Source organism: Musca autumnalis, unplaced genomic scaffold, assembly GCF_047663935.1.
Source record: "Musca autumnalis isolate F117 unplaced genomic scaffold, ASM4766393v1 scaffold_2, whole genome shotgun sequence".
Taxonomy (NCBI): domain Eukaryota; kingdom Metazoa; phylum Arthropoda; class Insecta; order Diptera; family Muscidae; genus Musca; species Musca autumnalis.
Window position 1 is genome coordinate 154,218,106 of NW_027411755.1, and position 21,795 is coordinate 154,239,900.

The following is a 21,795-nucleotide window of genomic DNA, read 5'->3' on the forward strand; positions in this document are numbered from 1 at the left end:
TTGTATGTACGTAGGACTTTTGGTATTGAAAACAGGCTATGTATGTCCACGTTTTGGTATAGCCCCAGTGTTGCCGACAGTTTTTCACCGAGAATCGTCAACAAAAGTCTTCAAATCGTCAAGGAAATTTATCGTCAAAATTTTCTAAACGAAGATTGTTGTGCATTTAATATAAATGTTTTTAGCAGATTGTTATGTTACTGATACTCTTCAGAGCAGATATTCCGCCACAGTCATATCGCCTAATCAGATATAAACAAAATCAGTTTTCACGATGTGAGAACATTTTTTTCTTGCAAACAATTAGCGGCATAGCCCGCTTTCCGGTCCAGCCCTCTTATGACAACATATGGTCTGTTCCCGAACCTGCAAGAACCTACTGTTTTTTTAGTTTTCCCTAATAAATTTGAAAACCATAAAGGGATTTTGTTTACGGAAACACAAAATTAATTGTTTTTCCAATATTTTTTAATTTTCAAAAAGTACGAGAACGGTAAAATGACAATAACTCAAGCAGAATTCTCGACCAAATTTGTGTATCAGAAAATAGGAAACATCCCCGAAGGGACAAAGGAGACTTGTCTCATATTGGCTCAATGTATGGGACCTACTTTTATCTTAACGGCATGTCTTACGACACCTTGTAGAGAAGTTCTTCATGGCTGAAATACTCAGGAAATGTGTGACAACATTACACTGAGGTTCAGGGATTGAACCGCAGACCTTCCGAGTGCAAAAAGGACGTGCTTACCAATGCACAACGGTAGCTTCCATGGACAATAAGAGAAGGGAGCGTAATTTAGCGCCAGTTTTTGCTTTTTACGATATTTAGTCATGTATTTAGCCTATTTGGACGCAAATTGACAATTTTTGTTCTCCGCTGTTCGACAGTATCTGTGAAAAAAATGATCAAAATGCCGTTTCAATGATGCAATTTTGTCATAAGCGAAAAATCGTCATTTTAGACCATAAAATCGTCAAATCGTCATTTTTCACTTTTGGTCCAAGAAATGGTCAAAATGACGATAAATCGTCAAATTCGGCAACACTGTATATCCCCCTTACAAAGTGTCGCGTCGTCGTTTTAAGGAATTTTTAAGATATTTGTCTCATTTGATCACCGTATTGGTTGTAATTTGGTATTTTGTGCCTCCAGAGGCTAAAAAACATGTCTACCAAATATTGTTTATACATTTGACCACAGAGTCGACAGTTATTTGGTATTTTGTGTTTCCAGAGGCTAAGGAACATTTCTACCAAAAAATGTTTATATAGGTCCACGGTTTGATATAGCACCCATAGGACGCTATCTGCCGATTTTCGGTATTTTGAAATTGTTCAGCACAGGCACAGGCGTTTTGATATAGCCCCATAGAACGGTACCTCCCGATTTTTGGTATATTGAAGGTTTTAGCCTCATTACCACAGCGAAGTGCCTGTAATTTGGTATTCGGGCTACAAAACTTTCCCCCAGAAATTTGTCGGTATCGGTCGACGTTTTGATATAGCCCCCATAGAACGGTACCTCCAGATTTTTGGTATTTTGAAGGTTTTAGCCTCATTATAAGAACGAAATGGCTGAAATTTGGTATTTACTGCCTGTTTCTCTATGTCGAAACGAAAATGTGTGCGAATGAAACAACCCCAAACACGTGTGTGTTTTTTTCAAATTTGTTTTTTATTTTGAAGCAAACACAAAGGTAAAAGTATTTCGAAAACTAAAGTCCGGGTGGGTTTCATTCGCACACATTTTCGTTTCCACATACAGAAACAGGCTGTTAGTCTTCGTTGGAGGTACAAAACTTTCCACCTGAAATTTGTCGGTATAGGTCCACGTCTTCATATAGCCCCATGGAACTGTACCTCGCCATTTTCGGTATGTTGAAGTTTGTGCCTTCAATGTCCCACCGAAATGACTGACATTTGGTGGTTAGGCTTCGTTGGTGGTATAAAACTTTCCACTTTAAATTTGTCGGTATAAGTCCACGCCTTCATATAGCCCCCATAGAACAGTACCTCTCGACTTTCTGTATTTTGAAGGTCGTGGCCTCAAAATTCCACCGAAATAGCTGAAGTTTTATATTTATTCATCGTGCGGAGCATAAAATTGTCCACTTAGATTTTGTCGGTATAGGCCTACGCCTTCATATAGCCCCCATAGAACGGTACCTCCCGATTTTCGGTATTTTGAAGTTTGTGGCCTCAATATCTCATCGAAATGGCTGAAATTTGGTACTTAGTCTTCGTTGGGGGTACTACGCTTTTCACCTGAAACTTGTCGGTATAGGTCCACGTCTTCATAGAGCCCCTCATAGAACGGTATCTCCCGATTTTCGTTATTTCCAAAGTTTTAGCCTCAATATCTCGCCGAAATGGTTGAAATTTGGTACTTAGTGTTCGTTGGGGTTATTGTAAACTTTTCACCTGAAACTTGTCGGTATAGGTCCACGCCTTCACATAGCCCCCAGTTAACGGTGCCCCGATTTTCAGTATTTTGAAGTTTGTGGCCTCAATATCTCATCGAAATGGCTTAACCTTGGTATTTAGTCTTCGTTGGGGGTATTAAGCTTTACACATGAAACTTGTTGGTATATTTCCACGTCTTCATATTACCTCCATAGAACGGTACCTCCCGATTTTCGGTACTTTGAAGTTTGTGGCCCCAATATCCCACCGAATTGCCTTAAATTTTGTATATAGTCTTCATTTGAGGCAGTAAGCTTTCCATCTGAAACTTCGTAGTGGTCCACGTCTTCATATAGCCTCCATAGAACGGCACCACCCGATTTTAGGTATTTTGAAGTTTGTGCCCTCAGTATCCCACCGAAATTGCTGAAATTTGGTATTTAGTCTTCGTTGGGGTTACTAAGCTTTCCACCTGAAACGTGTCGGTATAGGTCCACTTCCCCCATAGAACCGTACCTCTCGATTTTCGGTTTTTTGAAGTTTGTGCCCTTAAATTCGGTATAAAGTCATCGTTGGGTTTATTAAGCTTTCGACCTGAAACTTGTCGGTATAGGACCACGTCTTCATATAGGCTCCATAGAACCGTACATCCCGATTTTTGGTATTTGCAAGGTTTTAGCCCCAATATCCCACCGAAATGGCTGAAATCTTGGTACTTAGCCTTCGTTGGGGGAGTAAATCTTTCCACCTGAAATTTGACGTTGGCGTTATTAAAGTAACAACCTGAAGTTTTTCGATCTTCATTTTTCAAGGTTCTAACCTCAATATCCGACCGATATGGCCGAGATTTGATATTTAGTCCTCGTTGGGGGTATACAACTTTCCACTTGAAATTTGTCTATATAGGTAAACGTCTTCATATAGAGCCCATAGAACGGGAAGTACGAATTTCCGGTATTTTGAAGTTTGTGGTCGAAATGGCTGAAATGTTGTGTTTATTCTTCGTTTGTGGTATAGAACTCTGCACCAGAAAATTTTGGGTATATGTCTTTATATAGCCTACATAAAACAGCACACACGGTGGGTAGAAAACCTCCACACAGAACATTTTCAGTATAAATAGATTATCATCAGTTTAAATATTTTTATCCTTCAAGGAATTTGACTTAACGTAGGTGGAGAGCTTAGTAGTTACTAATTGTTATACCCTGCACAACTATGTGGGGAGGGTATTATAAGTTGGTTTTGGCCAAAAAGTTTGTAACGCAATAAATAATGAAATAATGGTCGTAGACCCATACATATATATACCAAAAGAATGTCTCGACGAGCTGAGTCGATCTGGCTGTGTCTCCGTCCGTCTGTCCATCTAAACTTTGTAACCACGCTACAGGTTGCAATTTTAATCCGATCGTCACCAAATTTTGGGTGTTGATGAAGGTCTTGGAGGAGAAGAAGCCTATTGATTTTGGTGATGGTCTGATATTATTCTGGGGCCGGAATGGGCAAAAAACCTCCAATTAAGTTTTTTGCCCATTTTATTTCAAATCGAATATCTCCGCTTCTATATGGGGTATATCAAAATAATGACGAATATCACAGCTTTGGTTGGAGACCGCAAAGTCTGATTATGAAAGTAGAAAGTCCCATCTTTACAATGATGTAAAGCAGGTTGGCGTAGGTGGCCAAATAACGGAGATATCGCAATAGTCGGTAATACATCCCATTTTTTAATTTTTTGTAATCACTCTACACGTCGCAATTTTGATTGGATCGTCACGAAATTTTGGATGTGGGGGTCAAATGAGGATTTTTTCGTAGAGCATTTCGACCTTCTAATTCGCTTCCTTTAATGTCATTTTCGTCCTTTATTTCAAAGTAAAAGTACCACAAGGTGGCAGTAAAAGTACCACAAGGTGGCAGTTTTCAGCTTGGGAATGTTCTGCAAATATGTCGTTCGGAAGATTTTAGGTAAGGTTCCTAAATGCATGAAATCGATACCATCTTGTTTAAGCGGTCCTTTTTCACTTTTACCCAAATCTGGCTAATACAACCCTATATCTATTTCAATATACTCCTTTTAACCTATTGATGATCTAGAATTCTCGGAGTCATTACAAATATTGAGCGCAATTGGATCTAGCTTTGCCGAGCACGATAATATTATTATTTTTTGGAATACAGATCCGGGTATCCGTATTTTGGAATTGGTTATTTTGATATTAAAACCTAATTTTTATTCGTTTTTATGAACCGATTAACCGTATATCATTAGGAAGCTATTAAAATTGTCAATCAGATACGATTAACGTGTGTCATACATATTACGCGGTTATGGTGCTGGAAAAAGAACCCCCTAGATATCTATAAGTTTTCATTTTTCCATGTGTTGGAGGGGCATTTGCTCCAAATTGAAGTTCTTTGAGCCTAATTTTCCAACTATAAATCTAAACTTTAAAACAAATCAGCATCTTCTCATTAATGGTTCTTGCGTTCAAATCTGAAATTTCAAAATTAATTAATTACATTAAAATTAATTAATTAAATTAATTAACTTAATATTATATTCATATTTCACCACTGTTAATATAAGGAGAAAAACAAAAATATAAATCAATGAAAATGAATACAAAAAATATGACAAAATTTTCACTTCTCCTTTATCACCCAAAAATCCTTATCATTTCTTTGTTTTATAAGAAACAAAAATACTACAACTCACTTTTCCGACACCGGTGGCCGCACAAATTGATCATGACCGGTACAGGTGCTGGCACGGGCCTCAGCACGTGTCTGATTTGATGCCTTGTTGAATTTAAACATGTTGAAATTCTTCTTAACACTTGCAACCTCACAGACCCGTACGATGATTTTGCGGCTACTCTTAAAGACGGTATTCAATGTTTTGTAGACGAGTATTGAAACAGATTTGGAATGATGATGATGGTGGTGCGGATGACCATTCGCTGGATGGTTACCCACATGACCATGTAAGGGTGTGGGTAACGATTGCTGTTGTTTCAGTTGATGCAACGGATGAGGTTGTAAATCCTGTATAACTTTGGTGGATTGTGAACGGGTGATGAGTTTTTGGCTATCACATTTGCAAGCGGTCGGTGTGGTTGTTGAGCAGCCGCCGTTACGTATCGGATATACCAGAGGAGTTTGTTGAGCTGTGCTATTGTTGTTGTTATTATTAACTGTAAACGAGCGTGGTGGTTGCTGTTGTTGTTGTGGTGGCTGTGTTGGCGGCGGCGGTTGGTGTTGTTGCTGTAGCTGCTGCTGTTGTTGTTGTCGGCAGTTGATAATAACCTCCTGGTTGCAGCTGGGCTGCAATGTTGGAATTTCACTTGTAATGTCCTGTAAATGTGGTCAGTAGAAGTTGCCAATTTTTTTGTGGTTTGTTTTTTTTTCGATTTTTCGTTTGGTTTTTTTTTTCATTCAAATTGCAAATGGCAGTGAGTGGTTTGGTGTTGAGGTGGGATATTGGTGATTGTTATTGGGTGTGGTTATTGCGGTGTTGTTGATTTCATTTTCATTCGAATTTGGTGAATATGTGATGTTTGATTTCCAATAGGATTGTATCAAGATTGTTTTTAAGTGATGTTGTTGTTGTTTTTTGTGATTTAGCAATTGTGTTGGGAAGTTTGCATTTTGTTTTGTTTTGTTGGATTTGATAACAAATACACAGAAACAAGAAAAGAAAGACAAAAAAGAAACAGAAAAGAAGAACAGACAAATATTTGTTTAAAAAATTGCACACGCTTTATGTTGTTTAAACATTTAATGAAAAATTATTGTTGTTGTTATTCTTAAAAATAATTAAGGCGAAATAAGCAACAAAAATCAATAATACATACTAAGGCAATGAATATTGTTTGTAGAAATGCAAGGTTTTTGGCAGATTGTTGTAGAGTTTTAATTTTTAGGAATACACATAATAAATTGATTTTAAGGACAATTTTACAGGCTTCGCAACATGGTCAGCCATTCAAAAAATTATTTGAAAAAGTGGTATTATTTTTAGGGCCGAAATTTAAGTTCAATTCTTTGAGCCAACTTTAGTCGGCTATGGTACCATCATAGACATCAAATAACAGTCTTGACCGGCTTTAACATAGAAAACAAATAAGAAAGGAGTTCAGTTTGGTCGGGCCGAACTTTTTAAACCCTACACCCTTCATGGAGGCTGTATACAATTTTGACATGTAACGAGACGTTTCTGGAAGAAAGTTTTGTAACGAAGACTTAATACCAAATTTCAGTAATTTCGGTTGAACAATGTGGCTAATTTGTGGGAGGTACCGTTCTATGGGGGCTATATGAAGACGTTTGCATATACCGACAAATTCCAGGCGGAAAGCGTTATATCCCTAACGAAGACAAAATCCCAAATTTCAGCCATTTCGGTGGTAAATTGATGCCACAACATTCAAAATACCGAAAATAGGAAGATAAGGTTCTATGGACGCTATATAAAGACGTGGACCTATACCGACAGATTTCAGGTGGAAAGTTTTATACTCCCATGGAAAACTAAATACTACATTTCAGCCATTTCGGTGGGAGGCCACAACTTCAAAATACTGAAAATCGGGAGGTACCGTTCTATGGGGCCTATATTAAGTCTAGGACCTATACCGACAAATTTCAGTTGGAAAGTTGTATACCCCCAAAGAAGACTAAATATCAGCCATTTCGGTGGGGTACCTTGAAATATACAACCTTCAAAATACTAAAAAATCGGAAGGTACCGCTTTACGGGGCTATATGAAGACTTGGGCCTATACAGACAAATATAAGGTGGCAATTTTTATATTCCCAACTCATTGTGTTGCTGTATTGGAAAAATATTCGTCTCCTAATTCAGATGGTCCACTAATGACACGAAGAGGTACATTGTTGCATTTCTCAGGGAGGCATTCTGGCGAGTTTGAACAGAATTCTATCGCTTTGCAATTATATTCACGGATCGCATTGGCGGCGCATAGCTATCACAGATCGACCTATCGATGACGGCTAGGGACATGAGGACCTTGTTCCTATATCTCAGTTTGTCGCAGATAGCTGTGGTATGCATGGACGACATGAAAATGCTGTCGAATGTAACCCCTAGAATGGAGTGGAGTGTTTGACTTTATCAAAGATTCATTTTCCAGACTTCGCACACAATGTGGGTGGCTAGCAACAGTTTAGTAACTTTGGTGAGATATTCAACTACCGGGTCATCCAGCGGCTTCAGTACTACCATGGTGTTTCCGTCAGGGTCTAGCGGACCGATTTAACGGACCCTTCTTCCAAGGGTTAGAGATTCAGTGAAACCACTGGTTGTTAGGTGATCAGGTAACATGACACGGTGCGCCTTAACTAATTTTAAATGGAAAGTGCTTACACCTGGGAAGTTTTTGCAGATTCTGAAACTACAATGCTCATAGATGAGAAATATAAAGAAACAAAAAAATCGACGGAGGGATTTTCAAATAAATCGCGATTTAAGTTCACATTTTTAGTGGTTCTTTAGGTTTTCACAATTTTGCTTGGAACCCGCGAGTCCTATTTAAATGGGCATAAGAAAAATGTAGTAGCTGTGAAATTTTTCCACAAGATTGACCTCTATGATATTTTCGTAGGTTTTACCGTTTTTGAGATATAGAAGTTCAAATTGAGACAATGCACTGACTGTATCGCCTCCTTATAAAACAATGTCATTACTGCAATTTTCCAAATTAAACTTATATATCTTGAAAACGGTACAACCTAGGAAAAAAATCAAATCATCCAATCTTGTAGAGAATTTTCACAGCTACAACATTTTCTTTAGACTCATTTTGATACGACTTGCGGATTCCAAGCAAAATCGTGAAAACCTAAAGAAATCCTAAAATTGTGAATTTTGATCGCGATTTATTTAAAAATCCCTCCATCGATTTTTTCTGTTTCTTTTATTTTCCTTATCTATGAACATTGCTGTTTCAGAATCGGCGAAATCTTTCCATGTGTAAGCGGTTTTCATCAAAAGTTAGTTAAGGCGCACTGAGCATGATATTGTTTTATAAGGAGGCGATACAGTCAGTGCATTGTCTCAATTTGAACTTCTATATCACAAAAACGGTAAAACCTACGAAAATATCATAGAGGTTAATCTTGTGGAAAATTTTCACAGCTACAACATTTTCTTTAGGCCCATTTACATAGGGCTCGCGGTTTCCAAGCGAAATCGTGAAAACCTAAAGAACCCCTAAAAATGTGAACTTAAATCGCGATTTATTTGAAAATCCCTCTTGCGATTTTTTTTTGTTTCTTGATGTTTCTCATCTATGAGCATTGTAGTTTCAGAATCTGCAAAAACTTCTCAGGTGTAAGCACCTTCCATTTAAATTTGGCACACCGTGATGATTGCTCCATCTGGCGAACTGTGGCATTCTGCGCTAATTTTGGAAGTGGCGTTCTCACTGGCCGTGCAAAAACTTAAAGCTACAAATCTACACAGCCTGTGCTATACCCCCCTGATAATTACGTAGTACCTAATTCTCATTATGGGCATTAGCCTCACCTAAATCCAGTCGTTTATGATGTACCTATCGAATGTTATACCCAATATTTTGGGGTAATTTGTGGTCGGAATCAGGACACCATTGACCAATTTTTTCAGGTGAGTCTCATTTCGGTCATCCATGTTGTGAACAGTGTGACATTAGATTTAGCGTCGGATTTTTTTTTATATTCCTTACATGGAAGAACTGCACTAAGTAAGCTACGTAAATATATAACCTATCAGATAAGTCATCGACGATAGTACCCGACGTCAAGATATTGTTTCACACTATTGCTTATTTCTGAATTTCGTAAAAGAATGTCGTCCACACATATAGTAGATTATCCTACTCTTCAAACACGGTTGAAGGAAAGTCTTCTCTTTTTGCCCTCGTACAAATAGGCATGAGGGCCTATGATATGTCAAGAACAACCATGACTATTCAGTCGCATGGCCAGATCTGGTTCAGTTTTCTACTGATATCTTTGGATATGGCGTGCAATGCTGTTGTAGTACTCTGCTGGCATCCTTGCTGGCGTCAGTAGTGGTACCACCCTGCCAACTTTTCAGGGCTTTTATACGGCATAACACGCTCCTCTTTGACCTAACAATATCGGGGTGATCTATAAATTGCCGATTAAAATAATGTCCTCACCTTTTCGGGTCTTCAGCGTTCGTACGACGAAGCTCAACGCGTTCATCCACTAGTCCCGTGGCTCATGATGGGAATTTTTGTATACCAGCAGTTGTGTAGCGAGGGACTCCAGCAGAATTCTCTCAGCTTCCCAAGGAACTATGTAAATGGGCAGCTCTCCGAAGCGGTGATTGGTAAATTTTCTGAAACCGTGGCGGTCAGAGTTTATGAAGTCAGTTGGTCTGTTAATGGCGACGATGGTGAGAATGTGGTTGAGTCAAGGGAAATGACGGGTTGCCAGGACATGTCATTTATCAGACCGGGATGTTAGTTCTATGCTGGACAGACTGTTGTATAAGCAAGGCAAGACCTCCTCCTCCGCTTCTTGTACGATTGTTTCGCAAAAACTTGCAACTATGGCAACCATAATGTTCTTCCGACTCATAAGGTATACAATTTCGCTGACTTTGTTGCCGTCGACGAAGTTGGAGACACACTGGGAGATGTTCTGGCGCAGCAAGCAGCAACATATCTATCGCAGTAAACCTGAATGCGACTAAGGTCAGAACACCTACGGAAGTGCACCCATTTCCTGCTTCCATTACATCTCACCGTTGTTGACCTTTGGTGGATGTGGATCTGACAAATGGAATATATCCTTACTGGCCCTGGGATTAATCTTGAATCTTGGGGTAGTTAATAGATTTAATGACCGATATTTGAATATTTATCCCGGGGATATGATCGATCAAATAGTAGTTCTGGCTTTACGGAAGGTAACCCACGCCAAGCTTATACAATTATCCGTATACGTACGATCTCAATGCCATATGGAGGAGGTGGAATAGAGAAAAAGTAGATGTGAAACAGTTCCTGGGTTATCACCCCACCTTGGGGAACTCCCTATTTCACTCTAGGCGGTTTTTACGTGTTGTTCCTGAGTTCCTGAACGTTTCAAACAGGACCGGAGGGTAGTTTGCTCAATGTTCTTAAGCGGCGTTTAGTGTTTGACGGTATCAAAGATTCATTTTCCAGACTTCGCACACAACTTTGGTGAGATACTCAACTACCGGGTCATCCAGCGGCTTCAGCACTACTGATATGTATGGATATGGCTTGTAATGCTGTTGTAGTACTCTGCTGGCATCTTTGCCTGGCGTCAGTAGTGGTACCACCCTGCCAGGGGTGCTGAAATTTAACATTTGTGATTTCCAGTGGCCAAGAAATATCTCCACTAAAAATTGTCAAGATAGGTCCACATTTTGGTATAGCCCCCATATAAGGGTACCACCCGATTTCAGGTATTTTGAGAATTTTAGCTACATTTTTTGACCGAATTACCTGAAATTTGTGGTTCACAATGGCCAAGAAATTTCTCCACTAAAAATTGTCAAGATAGGTCCACGTTTTGGTATAGCCCACAAATAACGGTACCTCCCGATTTAAGGTATGACCGAATTAGCTGAATTTTCACAGTTGACGTTCCCAATGGTCAGAAAACTTCTCTCCGAAAAATATCAAGATAGATCCACGTTTTGCTGTAGCCCCCATATAAAAGATCCTCCAGATTTAAGGTTTTTTGGGGATTTTAGCTAAATTTTTTGACCAAACTAGCTGTAATTTAACATTTCAGGTTCTCAGTGGTCCCCCAAACTACTCCACTAAAATACAACGCAACCCCCCGATTTTCGTTATTTTGAGGAATTTTTCTAAAATTGTTAACTGAACCAGAAGTAATTTGACACTTGAGGTTTTCAGCGATCACGAAACTTTTCCACCAAAGATCGTCAAGATAGGTCCATGTTTTAGTATAACCCCTATATAACCTAACCCCCCGATTTTCAGTATTTTGAAAATTTTGGCTACAATTTTTAACCGAACTAGCTGTAATTTGACACTTGAGGTTTTCAGGGGTCACGAAACTTCTCTACAAAAAATAGTTTACATCGGTACATCGTTTGGTATAGCGCCCATATAACGGTACCCCCCGATTTGCGGTATTTTGAGGATTTTTGCTAAAATTGTTAACCGAACCAGATGTAATTTGACACTTGAGGTTTTCAGCGATCACGACACTTTTCGACCAAAGATCGTCAACATAGGTCAATGTTTTAGTAAAACCCCTATATAACAGAACCCCCGATTTTCAGTTTTTTGACAATTTTAGCTACAGTTTTTAACCGAACTAGCTGTAATTTGACACTTGAGGTTTTCAGGGGTCACGAAACTTCTCCACAAAAAATAGTTTATATCGGTACATCGTTTGGTATAGCCCCCATATAACGGTACCCCCCGATTTGCGGTATTTTGAGGATTTTTGCTAAAATTGTTAACCGAACCAGATGTAATTTGACACTTGGGGTTTTCAGGGGTCACGAAACTTCTCCACCAAAAATCGTCAACATAGTTCCATGTTTTAGTATAGCCCCTATATAACCTAACCCCCCGATTTTCAGTATTTTGAGGATTTTAGCTATAATTTTTAACCGAACTAGCTGTAATTTGACACTTGAGGTTTTCAGTGGTCACGAAACTTCTCCACCAAAAATGGTGAATATATGTCCATGTTTTAGTATAGCCCCTATATAGCTGTAATTTGACACTTGAGGTTTTCAGCAGGCACGAAACTTCTCTACCAAACATCGTACACATATGTTAATTTTTTGGTATATCCCCCATAAAAAGGTATTAGCAGATTGAAGAAATTTTAGATACATTTTTGACCAAATTTATGCATTTGGGGTATCCTTTGTCGAACAATTTTTGCACCTAACAGAAACTAATTATTCCATATTAGTTCCGAACTTAATGTTTTTTACTTGTTATAATTTAATTACATTTTTGTACGTAGCTGTCAACCACACTACAGCTTCGTACGTTAGCATTGGTCTAATTAGGTTTCTGTATAGCCCGTGTTGATCCCTATACATGTTGACCAACATTTGTGAGGTTTGTTAGCCCTTTTCGAATATGGTCTTTCAATTTGAGTTTTCTATCCGCAAAAAAACTCCCAAGTATTTAACTTTAGTCTTTAATTAGTTCGTTGGCCAACTTTGTATTTTATCGTTATCCAATTCCTCATGCCCGGTCAATCTGAAACTCGTCTAAGGATAGGATCAGTATTTCTATGCTGACGTTGTTAAAAGAGCTTTCGATGACGGTGCAGAGTACCTTGGACGAAATATATTCCATTTTCTATTTAAGTAGGTACGGAAAGATATGGTCTGAGAAACTCATAATGGCATGGTTGACCATAGAGATATCGATTTTAGGGCTTATTTCAATGCGTTGTCACTCTCTTTTGGAGTTATAATCGTGGACTGAAAAAATATTGTGACAGAGCTTTTATTTGTGAGTTTAAAATTATTTATTCCAAAAAATTGATAAATAATAAGTTGCCGTTCAAAAGTTTTAAGTTTTTGAGCTTACCTTTCGATTTAATCAGTTTTTTTTTTTACTTTAAAAATTTATATATATTTTTTAATTTTTTGCCAACCTTGCATTTCAAACAATATTTACTGTTAAATGACTCGTACATAACTACTCTTAAAGCTTAACAAGTTCACACACGGTTCAGGAACGTTTTTGACATTTCACTTTGAAAGAAAACACATTAAAGCCATGATGATATTTGATGGTTGCATAGATTTGTTTTTTGTTACGATTCTGAGCTAGGTGGTGGTATTGAACTGAACGTGCATTCAATGGATACGATTTGATTGTATATTGGCGCTACTACTTGAGAGTGGTGGTTCAGTTTGTTGTTACATTTTACAATTGTTGTTTTTTTGTTTTGGTGGCAACTAAAAAGCTTTACTCATGTGACCAAATGATGCTTCTGCAAATCCTTTACCATATCCGTTTTCCTCCATTCTTAAGTTGAAGAAAACAAGGGAAGGTCATGGAATATGCAAAGTATTAATAATGTACACACTTGAATAGTTTTGGTTTTGATTTGATGTACGAAAATTGTTGTTGTTATACCCTACACCACAGCACAGCACAGAAATATACATAGGGGACCATGTCCTTCATATAAAAAATTGTGGGTGCATATATAAAATTTTGAGTACATATTTAAAATAATTGAAGTAATTATAGTGATGATTATGACATACATATACAGTGTCGGCCAAAACTAAAGCACATCATCAGTAAATTTTTTTAAGAAAATAGAGTTGTATGTTTTTGTATCTTTCTTTTTATGTATTTATATCTATATTATTGAAAAAGACAAACAAAAGGAATTCGGAAATTAATAAACAAAATTTAAAATTCAAAAAACATTTAAGGTCGCAAATATAAGCGGACAAAACTAAAGCACCCTCCCAAATTCGAGGTACAACAAAAACTATTGAAATCACTATTTCGTTGCGTATTCTTTACTCTGGATGACACAAACACATCTTTTAGGCATAAACTATATTAAATTATTAATTTTTGCAATTTTTTCGGTTGATTTTTGAATTAACGATCTCCAACAAGTCCCAATCGGGACCTAAGATCACGGAATTGGGCAGGCCAATGGAGAACTTCTGTCGAATTGCTTTGGAATCACTCTTTAACCACCTTAGATCAGTGTCGAAAATACCCTTGTCGCTGGTTACGCAGTTTTTCGGCAATTCACACACACACACACACGACCCGAACGCAAAGAAAGGGCGTACGAAAGAGAACAAATGCTTTGTTTTGTTTTTGTAGCTTGCGTGCATACAAACTTACTAACACACTGTCATAGATTGCCAATGTTTGAATACATTCACATTTTTTGGCTGCCCTCTTCTTGGTCGGCACTGCTTTAGATACATGTATTGGCTCGTTGTTTTCCTGGAATATCCATCTAATTGGTATATATTCATCAGTATAAGGCAGTGTTAATCACCACTGGGCTCGCGAGCCGTGTCTGTGTGAACACTCACAATCTCAATTGTGGTCAGTTTGAACGTTGCTCTCACCACCGATCATCTTCTTTGTTTTAAAATGAATTAACGCACACGATGTTTATCTAGACTCTAGATCGTGCTTTGATATTGTTAAGGTTACGAAGTTTTTCGGCAATTCACACACACACGACCCGAACGCAACGAAAGAGCACACAAATGTTTTGATTTGTTTTTGTTTTGCAGCATGCGTGCATACAACATTACTAACACACTGTCAAAAGTTGCAAATATTGAGAATTTTGTGTGCCCTCTTCTTGGTCGGCTGTGATCTAGAGAGGGATAGATAATCTCGTGTGTGTGCCCAACACAAACGCAGCGGTTGAATTTGTTGTTGCTGGTGAACACTGGTATAAGGCAATATCTTACCTACATACTTAGCTGGCCCATTACAGAACATTTGTTCCATAAGCCGAACTAAGAAAAGATCTCCAATTCTCTCTGTTTGTTGCTTAGCTTTTGGAATACCGCGTCTTTATATCTTTTTTTCCACTTGTTCCCTCCATCGAATCCTTGGCCTGCCAGTTCTGTGTGTACCACCATGTGGCCCGTATTTAAACGCCTTTTCAGTGGGTTCATCATCGCTCATTCTTATGACATGACCTAGCCAACGCAATCGTTGCATCTCGATACGTTCATCTCTATACTGATGTCGTTGTCAACGCAAATTGACCCGTAGATCTTTTGAAGAATTTTTCTCTCAAACACTCCAAGCACTGCCTTATCTGCTTACGCAAGTACCCTGGCTTCGGAACCATACATTAGCACAGGTAGTATCAGTGTATTGTAAAGCGTTGTTTTTGTTTGACGAGATGTGGCCTTGTTTTTAAACTGCTTACTTAAGCCAAAGTAGCATCTGTTGGCCAACACAATTCTTCTCTTTATTTCACAGCTGCTGTTGTTTGTTGTGTTTACTACCTCAAAATTATAGGAACCTACTTCCACTGTTGGTCCTAGCTCTATGGACGCATTGCGCGCGGATACCATCCATTTTGTCTTTTCGCCGTTTATTGGCAGACCCACTTTTACTGATTCTCCTTCGACCTTTTTAAAGGTAGCAATTACTTCCTTTACTGATCGTCCCATGATGTTAATGTCATCATTATAAGCAAGTAACTTTTGGCTGTTGCTGTATATTGCGTCATTTATTTTGACATTTGCATCTCGTATAATCTTTTCCAGCAGGATGTTGAACAGGTTACACGAAAGGCTGTCTCCTTTTCTGAAACCTCTTTTGGTACTGAATTGTTCGGAGAGGTTACTTCCTATTTTAACTGTGGACCTAGTATCAGTTAAAGTCATGTTACAAAGCCGAATGAGTTTTGCTGGTATACCAAATTCAGACATGGCTTAGAATACCTTTGGGCGTAGGGGCTGTCAAAGGCTGCCTTATAATCGACAAAAAGGTGGTAGATGTCGATCTGCATACTTTGGGTCTTCTCCAGAATGTGCCGCAGGGTAAATATCTGGTCAATGGTGGACTTGCCATGTCTAAAGCTGACTTGGTACGGTCCAATTATTTTATTGACCGTAGGCTTTAGTCGTTCTCATAATATCCCTGACACTATCTTATAGGCAATAGGGAGAAGATTTATGCCTCTATAGTTAGAGCATACAGTCTTGTCTCCTATCTTGTGGACGGGACACAGGATGCTCAGATTCCAATCGTCCGGTACGCGTTCTTCCTGTCAGATGGTGCTAACTAGCTGACGCATACACCTTATCAGCGTGTCGCCTCCGGTTTTGGCTGGTAGTCCATCGACTCCTGCTGCCTTTTTATTATTCAGCCGGTTTATTGCTGTCTTTACCTCATATTGGCCGGGTGGTATACATTCAACACCATCTTCTGGGATTGTATCTGTGGTATCTTCATCGTATTCGCTGCTATTAGTAACCAAAAATATGGAAAAGTGTTCTTTCCATATCCTTAGCAAAATGTCTGTTTCAGTTACCAAATTACCTTGCTGGTCTCTACGGGACTTCATTCTGGTTCCTGTACATCTCGATTTTTTCACAATTTCGCTTGTCCATTTCTCTCTTTTTCCTGCGGAAAAGACGTTTCTCCTCTCATCTTTTCTCCCGATACCTCTCTCATGCGCTACGCGTTGCTACTGAGTGTAGAGTAGCCCTATATGCCCATTTTTCTCTTCGGTAGCAGCACGACACTCCTGGTCATACCATGGATTCCTCGGTGAAGGTCTCTCGTATCCAAATATGGATTTCGCGGCTGGAATGGGCAATACTTTGCCATTGTGCTGATATGTTAACGGAACGAGGAGTGCTTTGATTGAGCAATTGGGCCAGATGAGTGGAATATGCTGTGGCTATTTGTTGTGATTGCAGCTTACCGATGTCTAATTTTCGTGTTGTGTCAGTTCGTACTTTATTCGCTACGTTTAACCTGGTACGTACCTTTGCTGCAATAAGGTAGTTGTCCGAGTCTATGTTTGCTCCTTGGAACGAACGTACATCCAACACGCTGGATGAATGTCTCCCATCTATCACAACATGATCAATTTGATTTCTTGTTGTCTGATCCGGAGACTGCCAGGTGCCCTTATAAATCATGTTTTTTGCCGCAGCAAAGTCTATCAGCCTCATTCCATTGTCAGATGTTTCACTGTGGAGACTGAATTTCCCGACTATTGGGCCAAAGATATTCTCCTTTCCAATTTTGGCATTAAAATCGCCAAGAATAATTTTAATGTCATGGGCATGACAACGGTCATATGTTCCTTCTAAGCGCCTCGTAGAATATATCTTTGATCTATTCGTCCTAGTCTTCAGTGGGAGTATGAGCGCAGATAAAGCTAATGTTGAAAAATTTTGCTTTTATCCGTCTTGTAGCAAGTCTTTCATTCACTGGTGTGAAGCTGGAGACCAGATGTTTTAACTTCTGACTAACTACAAATCTGCAGCCAAACTCAGGCTTTGTGTCATGGCAACTATAATACAGATCTTCACCTTCAGGTGTTGTTGTGACGCTTTTCCCAATCCATCGTATTACCTGTATGGCAGTAACGTCGGTCTTGTACTTCTCAAGTACATCTGCCAGTGCGTAACTGCACTTTCTCTATAAAGAGTGCGAACATTTCAGGTGCAGATTGGCAGATCATGGTACTTAAAACGTTTGCGGGGGTCGTAAACTTTAGAGGGGTTTGTTTTTCTTTTCTTTCGTTTTTTCATAGTAAGCTTTTTTTTCTAGGGGAGGGTTACTAACCCGATGCCCAAACCCGAGTTTTTAACGTTCTTATGGGTGAACGCATCTTAGCTCACTACCTTTAACGGGTGTTAAAGTTAGCTCCCCAGTTGACACCACGGGGTGGTCAGTGTCTACTTGGGATGAAAGAGGGACCAAGATAGATCTTGGATTTTGCCATGTTAAATCCCGTCAGGACCGTTCCTTGGTATCTTTCATCCCCTACCTCATGCCTTTTAATACATTAAGACACTTGAAACGATCCATAATTCCATTAATTTTATGAATTGGTCCAATCCCTTGCCCGGAGAAAAAAATCCCAGACCATTATGTTGTCGCCTCCATGTTTTACAGTGCCTTTACAATATTTAGGATTTAACCGTTGCCCATTTGATCTACGCCTTATGCCATCTGAATGTTTTAAATTAAACTTGGATTCATCAGAAAACAGCACAGTCCTCCATTTTTGGAAACTCCAGTTCAGGTGGGTCTTGGATGATTGAAGTCTGACTTTTTAATTTTTTGTCTATATGAAAGGTTTTTTTTTGCTGGCCGTCGACTGAATAAGACAGAAGATGGTATAGGATTACTTTTGGATGAATATGAACAATATCGGCTAATGTTGTGGTATAGTCCCCTTATATCGGTACCTCACGATGTTAGGTATTTTGTGAATTTAAGCCAAATTTTCCTACTAAATTACCTGTAATTTGGTACTTAGGGTTCCTAGGGGTCACAACTTATCCACCAAAAATTGTGTACCTGGGTTCACGTTTGGGTATAGCCCCCATATAACGGTACCTCCCGATTTTCACTATTTTGAGGATTTAAGCTAAATTTTCCGAAAATATTTTATTTCGCCTGAAATAATTAATAATTTAATTTCCTCTATGCCTTAAAGTAAGGGTGCTTAAGTTTTGTCCACTTATATTTTCGACCTAAAATATTTTTTTTAATTTTAGCTTTTGTTTATTAAATTTGAAATTCCTTATGTTTGTGTTCTCCAATATTAAAAATATAAATAAATAAAAAGAAAAATAAAATAAAAATGACAATTTAGTTTTCTTAAACATTTTTTTATTTAAAAAAATTTACTAAGGGGTGCTTTCGGTTTGGCCGACGCTGTATATTAAATTAGGCCGTGACTAGCCCGGTGTCGTATAAATATTGGCAATGCGTATACGCATCAAGAACCAATAATGGTTATTGTGTTGAATGAATATGAGGACTTAAGTCAAGTTTCAACATCTTTTAAAGTGGATTTTTTATTATTAAATAAAAAATGGGTGTATGATGTCACATGACTATTGCCAATACGTATGCGCACCAAGAACCAGTATGCGCACCAAGAACGGTTTTGGAAATATTTTTCATATAAATAATCTTGTAAAAATTATTAATTTGTTTTAAATGGACGTTTAAAAAATATTTAGAAGGAACAGTAGACCTTTTGTAGGACTATAATGATATATGTAGCGGAAAAACAGGTATGTATTTTCTTTTTTCTCAAACTTTGTAATGGACCATCAGACAGGAGAGTTTTGGTAAACACTAATTATTCGTTTTACTTGCTTGGTGTTGCCAACTACCCAATTTCAGATATTTCAAAAATGTCAACGGTTTCTTTGCCCCCCTATTAAGGTGAATTTTACAGTTTCTTGTGCCGTAGTGATGTAGAGTATTAAATGATCGACTTAGCCGACCACAAGTTTATTTATGATTATGTTTATGCTTTAACAGCCAACTTTTGCATTAGCCTTGCTTGCAATCATTTCGGAAAAAATGGGTTTCATTACAAGAACAACAGGTTCAATCTCAAAAAATTCATTGTTTTTTTTGCACTCTTTACATTCGTTTTGCTTTCATTCCATAACGTTTTGTTTTTTTTCTGTTGACAATCACAAAAGCTTTTTGATTGAATTTTCAATACTTTAAACAAAATTTCGAACGAAAAAAAAACAGAAAAAGAAATCAAATGATTTCGAACTGAAAAGTGGCATGCTTTTGTAAAGTGTTTGTCATTCGTTTTATGTGAATTTTTCTTCATTTAACAAAAATTTATTAATAAATGCAGCCAATCAAATGGAAACTCAAAGAGAAACTACAAAACTAAATTGACAAATAAATTTTGTTGGAAACAAATAAATAAGAGAATGCCAATTTTTGTTGTGTGCATGGTACGTTTTTTTGTTTTAAATAAAGTGATTTTTTGTAACTAAATGTAAAAAAGAAAAAGTTTTTGTTAATTGCTTGTCAAATTGTTCGGTAGTATACTGGTGTGATTGTGGGTGTTAACGTAGACAGTTTTATGCAAAAAAAGTATACCTCTTACCTATTTGTTTGTTTTAAATATGAATTCGTATGTTGAATATTTTTGCCTATTTATTAGAAATTCATGTTGTTTTAAAGGAAATTGAGAAGCTGTTGAATTAATTTCCCCTTAACTCGAATAGAGATTTGTCTTAAATACATAGCTATTACTAAATGCATAGCGATTTTTATAGGAAATGGGGAAACTGTGGCGTTAATTGCCCGTAAACTCGAATAAAGATTTGTCTTATATAAATATCTATTACTAATTTCTTATCATTAAATTATAAGAACATATATAAATACATCTTAATTCTTCATAAATTATTATTGTCGCATTTATTTTTTGATATTATCATTCTTTTTATGGTACCTGGAGAAACTTTTCGAAGGTATGTTATACAAATATAAAATTCAAATAAATTCCTATGCGTATACGGCCCGTTGCTAAAGAAGGTCCATATTTACATTAGGCAATTTTCCTTGCGGCAACTGTCAGTTTGTTGGTGAAAGAGGGTGTTGAGAGGCAAAGGGTTACCATATACCTCTCTCTCTCTCTCTCTCTCTCTCCATCAAACTGACACTTGCCGCGAGAAAATTGCCTAATATAAATATGCACAATAAACACAAATTTTATTCCTTTCAAACCCCATATCTTTTGTTTACATAAATTGACCCTCAAGTTAAAGTGCCACTGACGTTGTGACATTACATCTCGCATTGTCTTTTAAAATCATGGTGGTGGTGTTTGCCCAAGTGGGGCTTATAAGAAGCTCGAAATTCTGATTTCCATAAAATCTTCTTTACAAAGGAGGCCACTTATGGTTATTTTGTGAAACAGGTGCGGAATTTAACATTGTGACATTACTTCTCCCATTCTCTTTTAAAATCATAGTGGTGTAGAGTATTAAATGTTCTGCCCCGCCCGACTATATTCCTTTCTTATTTGTTTATTGATGTGGTTTTTTCATTGGCTACTAGTAAGGGAAACCGAAATTATGAGCGGTGGTTACTTAAAGCACTATATAAAGTTCAAAGCCCTATGGCACAAAACATTGAACTTGAAGTACATATATATCTGACCAAGCCATTTGTGCAAAACTAGCAGAACCTCTGAAAAAAGCAAGGAACAAAAGTTGAGTTTGGCCGGGCGAAACTGTTTATACCACCTACCATGAAATATTTAGATCTTATGTAGAATAATTTATTTTCGCAATTTTATGTGGACATTTCTTTTTTGAGCGCTGGGAAACCCAAATACGTAAGTAATTTTAGCTAATTCGGTCAGGTAAAATCGAGCGTTACCGTCATATGTGGTCTGCAAATTCTTTATCATATCCTTCCTCAATGGAAGGTCATGGAATATGCAAATTATTATTAATAATCTACACACTTGAGTGGTTTTGGTTTTGATTTGATATACGAGAAATATTGTTGTTATATTCTACACCACAACACTGATGATTATGACTTACACATATCCTAAATTATCCCGTGACAAGTCCCGTGTCGTATGACTATTGTCAATGCGTATACGCATCAAGAACCAATAATGGTTATTTTGTTGAATGAATATGAGGACTCAAGTCAATTTTCAACATCTTTTAAAGGGGATTTTTCACCACAAAGTGGGGCAATATTAAAAATTTTTGATAGAGACGTATTTAACCACTGGGAACCATATATGCCAAAGAACCTTACCCGAAAATGTAGACAAAAACTAAACCACTACAATAACAAAAAAAAAAAAAACTAAACAAGTAAACAACAG

At 37.8% G+C, this 21,795-nt stretch overlaps 1 protein-coding gene across 24 annotated transcripts in view; it reads right to left on the bottom strand.

The window, feature by feature from the left end:
- Slob (Slowpoke binding protein) overlaps positions 1-21,795 on the bottom strand; it is a 531,959-nt gene that overhangs the window by 141,723 nt on the left and 368,441 nt on the right. For 21 of the 24 annotated variants that reach the window (XM_073969624.1, XM_073969623.1, XM_073969619.1 and 18 more), the window contains one exon: positions 5,129-5,766. The exons of the other annotated variants lie outside the window; for them this stretch is intronic. In XM_073969624.1, the coding sequence (XP_073825725.1) occupies positions 5,129-5,766 (638 nt within the window). The remainder of the gene's footprint in view (positions 1-5,128; positions 5,767-21,795) is intronic. 24 annotated transcript variants of the gene reach the window in all.